Source organism: Heliangelus exortis, chromosome 20, assembly GCF_036169615.1.
Source record: "Heliangelus exortis chromosome 20, bHelExo1.hap1, whole genome shotgun sequence".
Taxonomy (NCBI): domain Eukaryota; kingdom Metazoa; phylum Chordata; class Aves; order Apodiformes; family Trochilidae; genus Heliangelus; species Heliangelus exortis.
In genome coordinates, this window is record NC_092441.1 from 7,478,190 (window position 1) to 7,490,345 (window position 12,156).

The 12,156-nt window shown below is 50.0% G+C and overlaps 2 protein-coding genes across 18 annotated transcripts in view; one reads left to right on the forward strand and one right to left on the reverse strand.

Moving 5' to 3' along the window:
* The window catches only part of MAP2K4 (mitogen-activated protein kinase kinase 4), a 71,693-nt gene extending 67,832 nt beyond the window's left edge, over positions 1–3,861 (forward strand). For both annotated transcript variants that reach the window (XM_071764545.1, XM_071764546.1), the window contains 2 exons: positions 1,971–2,016; positions 2,912–3,861. In XM_071764545.1, coding sequence (XP_071620646.1) covers positions 1,971–2,016; positions 2,912–3,025 — 160 coding nt within the window. In that variant the 3' untranslated portion in view covers positions 3,026–3,861. The remainder of the gene's footprint in view (positions 1–1,970; positions 2,017–2,911) is intronic.
* Positions 3,862–9,038: 5,177 nt separating this feature from the next.
* The window catches only part of MYOCD (myocardin), a 214,365-nt gene continuing 211,247 nt past the window's right edge, over positions 9,039–12,156 (reverse strand). For all 16 annotated transcript variants that reach the window (XM_071764106.1, XM_071764100.1, XM_071764099.1 and 13 more), the window contains one exon: positions 9,039–11,593. In XM_071764106.1, the coding sequence (XP_071620207.1) occupies positions 11,028–11,593 (566 nt within the window). In that variant the 3' untranslated portion in view covers positions 9,039–11,027. The remainder of the gene's footprint in view (positions 11,594–12,156) is intronic.

Here is a 12,156-nt window from a genome sequence, read left to right on the forward strand (position 1 = left end):
ATTGCAGTTTGCAAAGCCAGCAGCTTGCTCTCTTGCCCTGCGTACACTGGTGGGTTTGGTTCCAGGTGGCCCAACAGAGTAGCCTGCATGGCCTCCCTCCTAAACAGGAGCATCTTTGGCCCATGGGTCTGATTGGGTCAATTCACATTTCCAGTTCATTTGCCTCTCCCAGGGCCTGCAGCTCTGGAACAGCCACAATGAGTAGAGCACTGGGGACGTTCTCAGTCTAATTCTGTTTTTTCTTTAGTCTGGTTTTGTAAATAATCTGAAATTTGCCTGAAATATTTATGATGTATTCATAGCAACACTGAAATAAATATTTATTTTAATAACTTTTCGTTGAGAGCAAACTGTAATCTTGGGTGTTACTAATCCAGGAAGGTGAGTATTTGGGTGGTGGCATAAATCTCCTGGGGATTACCCTATAAATGGCAATCTAATAATCTTCTATTTTTGTGTGTTCAAGGGTCAGGAAGAATGTTGAAAGAGGAGTATTTTAGGGTTTTTTTCCAATTTGTTTTGGAACCCAACAGCACTGTGAATGCCTGGGTGGAATGTTTTCCCCCTTCAGCCCACCTCCCTGTTTTAAATGCTTATCTGAAATCACTCTTGTCCTGGAAGTATTTCCAGTGATTCAGCTTTATGCTCCAGAGTTTGCAGAGGATCCAAGCTGTGTGTCTGGCCTTTGGGAGCCTGGTGCAAAGCTGACCCTGCTTGCAGGCAGAGCCACAAGCTCCAGTGTGCCTGGAGAGCTGAGATGTTCCTGCAGAGGAGATGTATGGTGTTGCAGAAAACCACTCCAGACACAGAGCTTCATGTCAAGCTGCAAAAAAAATGAAAGATTCCTCTGAGTGCTTTATGAAAGTGCATAGAAATTTCGGAGCAAAGCTTTGGTCTATGGACTGAAGTCCTAACTAGCTGCCTTAAAGGTGTGAGGAGTGTATTCAAATCCCCAGGCTTGCTGAGGTCAGAAAATGAATTGTTGTTGGGCAGCAAAAGCAAAGTCATCCAACAAAGTGAGGATGTTTGTGCAGCAGCTGTGGGTTTCCTGCCCCCTCTGCCCTGGGCAGCTCTGCAGGCAGCTCACAGACTGAGCAGCACTGAGCCTGCAGTGTTATTTACCTTCTGCTGCCCCCAGTGATTTGAGGCCACACTGCAGCAGTGCTGGAGCTTGAGAAAGGTCCAGTCGGGGGTGGGACATTCCCATGGGGTGGGAATGCAGTAGACTCAACTCCCTTCATTTGGGAAAGATGCTACATCAGCCTTTTCTCTCTGACTCCCAGGGCAGGGACCACGCAGTACTGAGCCCCAGCTGGCAGTGCCTCTGCCTCTGGTCCCATCACCTCTCTTCTCCCCTGCCATGTCCTTGTCCCATCACCTCTCTTCTCCCCTGCCATGTCCATGCTGCTGCAGGGGCATCAGTGGCTTTGCTGCTGCCTTCCCTCTCCTTGTGCTCAGCTGGGGCCTGGCGGGTGGTCAAGATGCCAGGGGATCCCCACAGGAGGGGACACCTTCCAGCCACCCTCTCTGTCCCTCAGCTACCCATGGGCAGCCACATAACCTCTCTTGCTCCTTCCAGGCAGCTGGGGATGAGCACATATGACCCCCCAGAGCCATTTGTTCACCTGCTGTCTGCCACAGCCCCTGCCCCTGCCTGACACCATGGGCTCTGCCTCCAGGTCCCCCTGCCCGATGGATGGAGGACAGGATAGCTGCTACTGCCCAAGGCTTGTGGTTACACAGCCCTCAGACCCCACTTGCATATGGAGAGAGCAGCAGCCAGGATGGCTTTCTGCTTGCAGCTCCTTTGGGCTTCACCTGTGTGTTTTTTCTAGAAGACAGTGAGTCTGCCCATGACAGCAGTGGATCTAACATTGTGCCCTGAAAAGAATTGCATTTGAAGTCTGTAACAGTTTCCTCAGTTCCACCTTTTCCTAATTTTCTTCCTGCCTTTTTTTTTTTTTTCTTAGCCTTACAAAGGACGAGTCCAAAAGGCCAAAGTATAAAGAGCTTCTGGTGAGTGCAAATCCTTGCTGCCCCCGTGGGCTGTCACAGCTCTGCCAGTCCCACAGCAGGGCTGGTCACACCTCCAAGGCTGATGCTTGGGCCATCAAGGCAGAGTGTTGGGATCCACAGCCTGAGGAGGAACACCACCTCCATGCCACTGCCTCTGGTCTGAGGTCTTGATGGTCACCAAGATCATTCATGTCTGTGAGACCAGCAGAGCCTGTCTGTGGTGGGGGAGTCCTGAAGGAAGCAATGTAGTGATGCTTTTGAGTTGGATAAGTCACCTTTGGCAGTCATGCACCTTCAGGTAGCACTGGGCATCTGGAAGCCACCTCTTCAGGGGATATGTGAAACCATGCCCTGGGTCCCTGATGGTGGTGGTGGGATACAAAAGGAGTTTGCCAGATGGCCTGGCCCAGGGTCATGGTGTCATTGCTTTCCAGCTGCTTTGAGTTGGGTCCAACCAGTATGGCATCCTGGGCAAACAAGAGGGTCAGGGCTCAGAACTGTGGTTGGGTCCTGACATCCTGTTTGACCTCTGCAAGCCATGTCTCCCTCTCACTCCTGTCTCTCCCCATTAGTGATGAGGAAACCTCTCCTGAAAAAGATTTCAGTACATGTCCATGCTACAAGGGGGATGGGTGCTGCTAGTTCTGCACCCTCACTGCCTCCTGCCCAGTGTTCGTGACACTCCAGGAATCCAGTCCCACATCCGTGCTGCACATTTAAGACTTTGATTCCCTCTATGTAAAAATCATGGACCAAGCAATGTCATGTTGTCTTACAGCCACCAAGCCCTGTGTTCTTTCATTAGGCAAATGCATGCAGGAAGCTTTTATCTAGGGTAGCCAGCATGTGTCAGAAGGGAGAATGTAACCTTGTTGGTTTTTTTATCCAATTCCAGAAACATCCCTTCATCCTGATGTATGAGGAACGCACAGTGGATGTTGCATGCTACGTTTGCAAAATCCTCGATCAAATGCCAGCAACTCCCAGCTCTCCAATGTACGTCGATTGATATTGCTGCTACATCAAACTCTAGAAAAAGGGCTGAGAGAAAACAAGCTGTAAAGAATTTTCATCACATATTGCAGTGTTTTTAATGCTCGCCCAGACACCATGTGCAATAATATTGGTGTTATTTCCATCCTGTCTGTATACTGTTGTCACATATAAAGTGCATCCCTGTAATACCTGATCACACAGTGTTAGTGTTGGTCAAAGAGAGACCTCATCTTGCTCTTTTGTGGACATATTCATGAAATGTGGAAATAAGTACATATATTTGTTGACCGTGATTGGATAGCACCTAAAATTCATTTCTAGACTCAAAACTTGGAGACTTCTCAGCAGCTACTGGAAAGATTTTTCTCTCAAACTCTTCCAATTGTTGTTTCAAGTAATAATAAAAGCAAACAAACAGAAGTTAGGCGTTGTCTGTCTGAACCATAAGAGACTTTGCCTGGAGGGAGAAGAACTTGCTTAACCAACGAGATGCTTTGCCTTCTGGAGCTAGAAAGGCAAAGGAGAATTTTATTCTTCACAAAGTGCAATAGATTTACTGCTATGAAATTCTGTTGCTTTACAGTCGCAGTGTACTTTCTGGGGACGGTGTGCTCAGCTGAACTTCCTGTTAAAGAGAGATCATGTTAAATATAGTGAATATGTCTTTACCAAAAATATGTTGCATTGAAGAGGCTAACATTAAACTATTCAGAGATGGGAAATAATGTATTCTTTCTCCTTTTACCATACCAGCCACTCTTCACTCTTAACTAGGTGTCCTGTAACTTGTTACCTGGTAAGATAAGACCTTTGACCTGAAGAATTATTAAACTACTCAATTGAATTTAACCTGCTTGTGGCCTGATTTATAGTTGCACAGTGCTTGTGCTTGCCACCAGCTGGCTTTGCTTTGACTTCTCTAGGTGCTGTTCATAAAGTCTGCAGCTGTTTCAATGAGCCACAAACAAATGTTTGTGATTTCTTGTCAGTGTTTCTCATGTCCTTCACTCTTCCCAGCCCTGATGTCAGAGAGGGATGTGGCCTTTTCACTGACCCCAAGACCACCTCCCAGCCCAGTGTCCCTCACAAGACCAAACCTCAGTGCTTCCCTCTTGCCAATGCAGGCAGGAAGGTGGGGGAGGTCCCCCCACCCACTGGGGCTCTGTGCCCACCTTCTGCTGCAAATACCACACTCTGCTTAGCTTGCTGGAGACCTTTGTCACTGCTTTCTGGGCTCATTTAACCCCTTCTGTGACCCTCCATAGCTCTTGTAACTGCATCCTAGAGTGAACCTCACTGAGATTGGTGCAGACAGAGGTGATGTGGAGATGAGGGAGCATCTAAGGCCTCGTGGGCTTCTAGCTGACCCAGCTAGGCCAAGCAAGCTGTCATCTTCTGCCTTATTGCTAAGCAAAAGAGTATCAGTAGAGTTTTTTTCTGAATTGGTGTATTTTTTAAAGATTAACTTTTCCTGAAAACATTTTTTTTTCCCCAAACATTATAATTTTCAGCCATTTAGTAGCATACCAGCTGGAGGCTGTGGGGTTTCTGATTTCCATATTGAGTTGTCGTTAGGCACTTGGTAGGACTTCATCACTGGTAAAGCAATCTCTGCAGCAAAGCTGGACCCAGAAGCAGAGGACTAGAGACTCCAGAGGAGTGAAAAGACAGCAGTGCTGGCAGGATTCCCAAGAAAAGGGCTTCCCACATCCAACCAATGCTACCAAATGCAAACTGGGCTGATGGGGCAGCACTGGATACCAGGACATCCCTGCCCCAGCTGCTCGGTTGAGAAAACAGAGAGCCAAGGCCATGCTCTGGACACCTGGTTGTTTCTCCAGACATGGAGGTGAGGTTGCAGCTGCAGCACTCTGCATCAGCTCCTGCTGGGCTGGAGGAGCTGCTCCCTCCAGTGCCTTGGGGCACAGCGTGCCTGGCTGCGCTGGGAGCTGCATGCCTCCTGCACTTTTGGGTTATGTGCCTCATCAGGGCAGGCACTCACTAAAGTTTTCCCAAAATGGACAAGGCAAATCTTTAGTAACTGGTCAGTCTCAGCAGCTCTGCTTACTCACATGGGGGATCAGTTGAACACCATTTGTAGTTTATCCAAAGCAGTAATTGTGGCCCCAGCGCTAAAGCTTAAGAAAATGTGTTGGTTTTTTTTTTTTTTTTTTCTTTTCTCAGGCTTGGCACATCCCCACAGCTGGGATTCACCTCCCCATCCTCCAGACCTGTGCTGAGCCTCACAGGAACTCTCTGGGGACAGAGGAGACAAGGGCCAGTAGAGAAAGATGCCTGGCAAGGTGCTCTGCCTCTGCCCCACCTTCCAGGTGTTCAGCTCTGATTCACATCTGCCCCATGACAGGGAGCCCAAAAACCTTTCATGAGGTGGAGCCTCCCAAAAAAAGTTTCCTTCCAATGCAGGTGTCTGCCTTGCTCTGTGCTTTCAGCACAGCTGGGAGCAGCTCTCCACTGCAGGTCCCATCCCGAGCTTCTCTTCAGCAGCCTGAGGAGTTTGCTTTCAGCAGATGGGAAATGGAATCACAAAGCTTTGAGCAGCCAAAGTCAGGGTTGAAGTGCTGTGGCATGGGGTTTATGTACAGAGGAGATGTTTAGCATATTAAACAGAGGTTATTATAAACTATTAAGGGTGCATCATGTACCTGTATTAAAAAAAAAAAAAAAAGAAAAAAGGTGTATAGTGTTCAGAAGCTGTGAAATAGTGTAAGAACTGTACATTGTGAACTCTGTTTTTCTTTGTTTTTTTTTTTTTTTTGTGTACTATAGAAAAATGTATAAAAAATATCAAGAAGCTGATGTGCAGGGATGTTGCCTTATTGTCTGTAATATGAAGCTCAGGAACATAACTGCTTCAAAGAGCTTCAGAAAATTTTATCTCGATTCTTGGTTTCACTTACTCCTCTATATAAGATATTATACATTGACCAGAGTGTTTATGTAATAGTTCTATCCTTTTGCCTGCAGGTCAGTTGTAATAAATCTAGGATGAGACTGTGACCTTGTTATTTTTATTTTGTAAGGTCAGACATTAATGGGAAGATTCAGTAAAAGCTGTTTAAGTAGTAAAGTTCCAGGTCCTCCCTCAGGTGGAAGTAGCTGTTGAGAGGAGAACCATCCTCTGAGACTGCTTGTGCTGAATTTTAATCAAAAAGAATGAATTCAGACTGCCTGAATCTGAACAGATGGAGCTGTCAGTGGTTGCTTCTGAGTGAACTTGAGGTGGATGGTGGGGAAATGGGGACTTGCCATGGAACTAGACTTGGAGTCTCATTTCTGGAGCTTTGGCCACATCTCCTGTATGCAAGATGTGATTCCCCTGCTCTCTCCAGGCTGCTCACCAGGCAGCTGGAGGATGAGCTGTGCTGCCTGCAGAATGGGACTTGCCTGCTGGAGGCAATGGTGCCAGGTTCTGCCACTGAATTAATTTGCCAAATGACAGGCAGGCAGAGGACTCCAATACACTTGGAGCCCAGGAATTTGGGCTCACTTTCACAAGGGCTGGTTTTCTCAGTTCATGCAGCTTCCCTTATGATCAGAGGAAAAAAACAACCAAGTTTATCACCCACACAAATGGGTATCTGCTGCCTTATCAGCAAAGGGTCACTTGGGAGTTTTGGCTGCAAATCCTCAAGGTCTGTCCAGTTCAGCTACAGACATTTCTTGTTATGGTAAGTGTTCAGAAAGTAAACACTGGTTACAGAGGACTAATCTCTGCTATCAAACACTAAATGCTCAGTTGAGGAAGGCTGATTCTCATGCCAGACACCTGCTTCTATAAAGCCAGATCCAAAATGTCATAAGGAAGAAGCCTGGGCAGAACCTGAGAAGGATTTCAGTGGATGATAGTAGTCACTGAGTCCTGATGTAAAAACCAGAGACACCCATAAATGAAAAAGACTCCTCAGTCCCTGCCTCCTTTCCTCTGAACACCACAGAACATCTGCTGTCCACGAAAGCTCAAAATGCCCTTGAGCTGGGAAATCCACCCTGAGAACAGCAGTTCTGTGAACCAAGGGAACTCAAACGCTCCCATTTCCTGGCTGACCTGGGACAGTCCTGACCACCTTTGCCCACTGCAGGTCAGTACCTCTCCCAGCATCAGATTTTGCAAGCCCATGGGCAAGAAGTTATGAAGTAGGAGGTCAGACTCATTTTGTATATTTTTCAGGTTGCCGTTTGCAAAGATTCCTGTTACTGAGCCTACTTTTGACCAAGTAATCTTGGCCAACTTAATCTTCTTATGACCAGGCTTGTGCTGCCCTTCCCTTTGTGATCCCATGCTTCCTGTGCTTGATAATTGCATTGCTCTTTACCTGCCTTCCAGCACCTCCCTGTCTGATCTTCTCCATCCTTTCTCCAGGAACTGAGACTGATGGACCCTCAGGTCTGGAGGTTCCTGGCTCTTCCCTCATGCCCTCCTTGTCACTTACAGCAACGTTGTCTCACTTCCAGACATCAGGGACCTTCCCAGACTCCCAAGATCATTGGGAGAGATGAACCTCTGCCAGCCCCTTCTGCACACCAGGGTGAATCTCATCAGACCCAGTTCATCTGTTCCTCAGAGGTGTTTCTCCAGGAGGCCCTCAGGCTCTTTGGGTACACCCTGGGTGCAGTGGGGGGGCAGCCAGGGTGGCCCCAGCAGTGTCCCCCTGCCTGGGGATCGTGCTGTCACTGGCACTGCCATCTCCCCCTGTGACTTGGACTCCCTCCTGGGGGAGTTGCTCAGCACCCAGTACAACACCTCTGAGACCACCACCACCACCCAGTGTTGATGGATGAATTTCTCAGTGGGCTGTAGCCCCAGGAGGGGTTTTTTTTGGGAGGGGAGGGCAGGGACCTGGCATGCTCCTGTTGCGGCGAGCCCTTCTCTCTGGGACACGGCTCTTCTCCGGAACTCTCTTGCCATCCCTCTCCTCAGGCGTCTTCATCTCTTGTCTCCTTCTGCTTCTGGGACCATGCCTTTTATTTTGCCCTTCAGCCCCGCCCACTTCCAGCTGGGGCAGGCCCTAATTATTGGGCACAGCTGGGCCTAAGCTCCCAGTTCATTATCGGCGACACCTGAGGACTTGTGGTTCTCTCTACACCCTCCCTGCCTGCTGTGTCAGAGAAGGGGGAGATGAGCCCCGTGTCAATGTCACCAGCCCGCGAGCACAGGGCTCTGGGAGGCAACAGGGAGGGGGCAGGGGGGATTAGACCCATCACAGGGATGGGATGGGGATGAGGGGAGAGGGGGGAGGAGCGGTGGTGAACACAGCCTTGATGGGACCTTTTCTCTTGGTTTTTGTCAACACAAGAATGTCAAACTTGTGGAATGAGTCCAGAGGAGGCCAAAGAGATGATCCGAGGGCTGGAGCAGCTCTGCTCTGGATCTAATCCGGGAGAGATGGGGTTGTTCAGCCTGGAGAAGAGGAGACTGCAATGGGGAGACCTTAGAGCACCTTCCAGTGCCTGAAGGGGCTCCAGGAAAGCTGGGGAGGAGCTTTGGACAAGGGCAGGGAGGGATGGGATGAGGTGGGACAGTTTCAAGCTGAAAGAGGGGAGATTGAGATGAGATCTGAGGGACAAATTCTTTGGAGTGAGGGTGCTGAGCCCCTGTCCCAGGTTGCCCAGAGAAGCTGTGGCTGCCCCATCCCTGGCAGTGTTCCAGCCCAGGTTGGATGGGGTTGGAGCAACCTGAGGCTGGGGCTTGGGGCTTGGAAACGGTCAACAGGTTTGGGCAGGAGCTGACCACTGCTTTTGATGGGGACACTGCCCCCCAGGAGCATGTTTTGCAGGGGAACAAAGCCAAACCAGAGCCAACAGAAGAAAAAGCTTCAGAAACAGGCAGCTCCAGGCAGCTTGGTTAGAATTCTTGCAGGAGAAGCTGTTGCTATGAGAGAAATCCTTCTGCTCCTGCAAGGACTCTCGCTGTCCCAGGGCATGGAGCTGATAGCAAAAGGTGGCAGCTGGGATGACGGTGGCTGCCCCAGCCAGTGAAATCAAACAGCAAACTGGGAGCAGACAAGTGGCAAGACAAAGGGATTTTTAATAATGAAGGTGTTGCTGGTAACATAGGTAAGGAAATGTGCTGGTTTACAAGTTTGAAGCTGACAGCATCCCTTCAGATAAGGAAATATATTTGCTGCGAGGAGAAAATTATCTGGAAAGACCTGTACAATTGAGGCAGTGTAGCAGCTAACACTACTCCCTTTCAAGTGCTATGAATATTCCCCATGGACTGGCTTCAACAAATCTCTCACTTAGAAAAAGAAATGCTTTAAAAAAAAAACCCGCAACCTGTGATTGTCTATCCTAGCAGTGTGCTGTGGCCATTTGTACAATAGAGAAGTGGTGCTTTAAATAGTGAGTTGAAAGCTACTGCCACGTGCTTTATACAGCATGCAACAACGGCACCAACTGGAGACACTGCAGGGGCTGCAGAGCCTCCTCCAGCAGCTCCAGCATCCCTGGGGGTGCTCCCAGTGGGAGCCACAGCCAGGCTGCTCACAAGCCCCTCACACCAGACCTCCTCCCAGCTGCTGCATCTCCCATGCACTCTCCTTCCAGTAACACAAATATTAAATACGCTCAGTCTGTAAATAGTTTAACAATCTTTGTCAGCAAAAATATTTACTTTGGCAAAACCAGAATTGCAAAGAAGTAGAAGTAAGTGTCCGTCAAACGGTCTGCAGCAAAGTTCTTTGGTGGAAGCCAAGAAGTGAAGGAAAGGCTTCTTTTTTGCTGGCGCCTGAGGAAGGATATTATTGCACAGACTGTGACTTCAAACGGGAGGCATCACTGCAGGAGAGCATCCACCTCTGCTGGCTTCAGGAGAACTGGCTCCTCCAGGCTCAGTGATTCACAGCTGTTCTCCAGATGGCCTTGCCCTGGACTGAGTGAGCAGTGATGCTGGAGTAAACTTGAGAAGAAGGGGATGACTGCTGCAGGTTGAGGAGGAATAGGAAGAAGGATGGAGGGATGGATGGGAGAGAAGTGGAGGCAACAAAAGCAGATGCTCACACAAAATCACAGCCATGCCAGGGCCTGCTCATCGCTGACATGCAGGTCACTGAGTGCCCATGTCTGGCTCCCCCTGCTCCCAGGCCATGCAGGGTGGTGGAGATCCATCCTGATTGTCCTGTGCAAAAGACAGTCCCTCCAAAGCCTGGCTCTGTTTTCTATGCATCTTGCTCCTACCTTGGACCAAAACCACATTACATATCTCTTTATCTGTACCAGACCAGCTGGGACATGACAGCTCCACTGGGATGCCATGTCCCTTCTATACCTGAACCTACAGCCTGAGCAGCTGCCTCCAACCTCCAGAGCTCTCTGCTCCAAGGTCACAGGCTTCTGCCTGATTCAGTCCATACTGCAGCTTGGATGGCACCTGGGACCCCCCCAGGCACTGTGAAGGCATGACAAGGTGCCACCATGAACATGACAGTCTCCATCTCTCATCCACCCAGAGCAAAGCTGTGCAGGGACTGGACAGAGCAGCTTTGGGGGCAGGAGGAAGGAAGCAAGATGAATCTGGATGTATGGAGAAGTGTGCTTGTGGCCCTGGCTGGGCAGAGCCTCCTTGCTCCCACAACCCTGGCCTGGGCATTGCCAAGAGAAGCCCAACAGGATTGTCTAAAGAGCTGGAGGTGGGTAGAAGAGAGGACAGCAACAGGATCTCTTTTCCAGGATTTCCCATTGCTACCCAGGTGAGTTCTCCTGACCACAGAGTTTTGTCATGAGCTGCTCCAGTTCTTACAAGAGTGACTTCTACAACTGGGTGAGGGGGGAAAAGATAAAAGAAACAAAACTGAAGTTCCCGTCAATCTAAAGAAGTGAAAACAAAAGTCCCTCAGCTGTTGTGCTGTCGGTTCGCAGTAACTGGAAATTTAAACAAGTTTATATGCTGGGAAAATTACTCCAGTTTCCCCTGGACTTGGCACATTAGCCCTGTGTGTTTTCCAGCATGACAGAAACACTGTGCTGGCTGCTGCAGGCCTCCACCACCCTCCCTTTCACCACTGCTGCAGATGCAGGTCCATGCTGGTGTTCAGATTGAGATCGGTGACATCCAGGAAATCAATGTTGAAGATGCTGTGCCCCACAGGGGTGAGAGAGCCAAAGCCAGTAGCAGAGCTGGGGGGGGTGAGGTCCAACCACTCCATCGTTTCCCATGGGGATTCAGTGAAACTCATTTGTAAACCGGAGCCATCGGCAGGGGAAGGAGAGAGCTGAGTTTCCATGGGCGAGAGGGGAGTCTGTAAAATCTCCTGGGATGTGAGCAGTTCATCTGAGGCTTTGCCAGAGAACCCCTCCATCATCCCTTCGAAGTGGGACTCTTCTCCCCCCATCTTCAGCAGGGCGATTTCACTAACCCTGCCCAGAGGGCTGTGGGCATTCAGCAGGACCTCGAGGTGAGAGTCACTGCTGCCCGGGCAGTGCTCGAAGGGGAGTGGGGCTGAGATCTGCTCAAAGGCTCCGGGTGGCTTTGGGAGAGCAGCGCTGGGGTTCCCTGTAGACACTGTTATCTGAGGTACTTTCTGGAGGCAGGACCGATCCTCCTTGGCGTTGGCTGGCATTTCTGTCAACAAAAGAGAGGGGTTTGAGGTGCTCTGGCACTGCCCACTGCTGCTGGGCACAGGGGCACTAACACAGCCCCCTGGCTGAGTGCTTGGGCATGCCCGTGGGGACCCACTCCCCACTCAGTCTCCTTGCCACTGCTTGCCTCGTGGGAAGACTCATGTTTTTCTGCTTTCTGCCCTTGACTCGTCTGGTTTTGGGTACAGGTGCCCAGGGCAGGAGCACTGGCAGCTGTCCCCATCAGGCTGTGTGTGGGCTGTGTGTGGGAAAGGGCACAGGCAGCACTTTGCAGGGAGGGGGTCACCTCAGTGCCCCACACGGGAGATGACACTGACAGCACTGGGAATGGTGGGGACACTGGGGGCTCTGCGTGGGGAGGGTGCTGGCTGTGCTGTGCCCTTCTCTCTGGCTAATCTGCACAGGCCAAAACCAAGCCCAACCACCCCACTGGGTCTGCACAGGCAAGGATATGGCTCTGGGAGTGCCAAGGTGGTTTTGGATTCAGTCTCAGTGGCTGCTGGCACAGGAAGGGCAAATGAAAGCTGTGCACAACTTGGGCAGCTC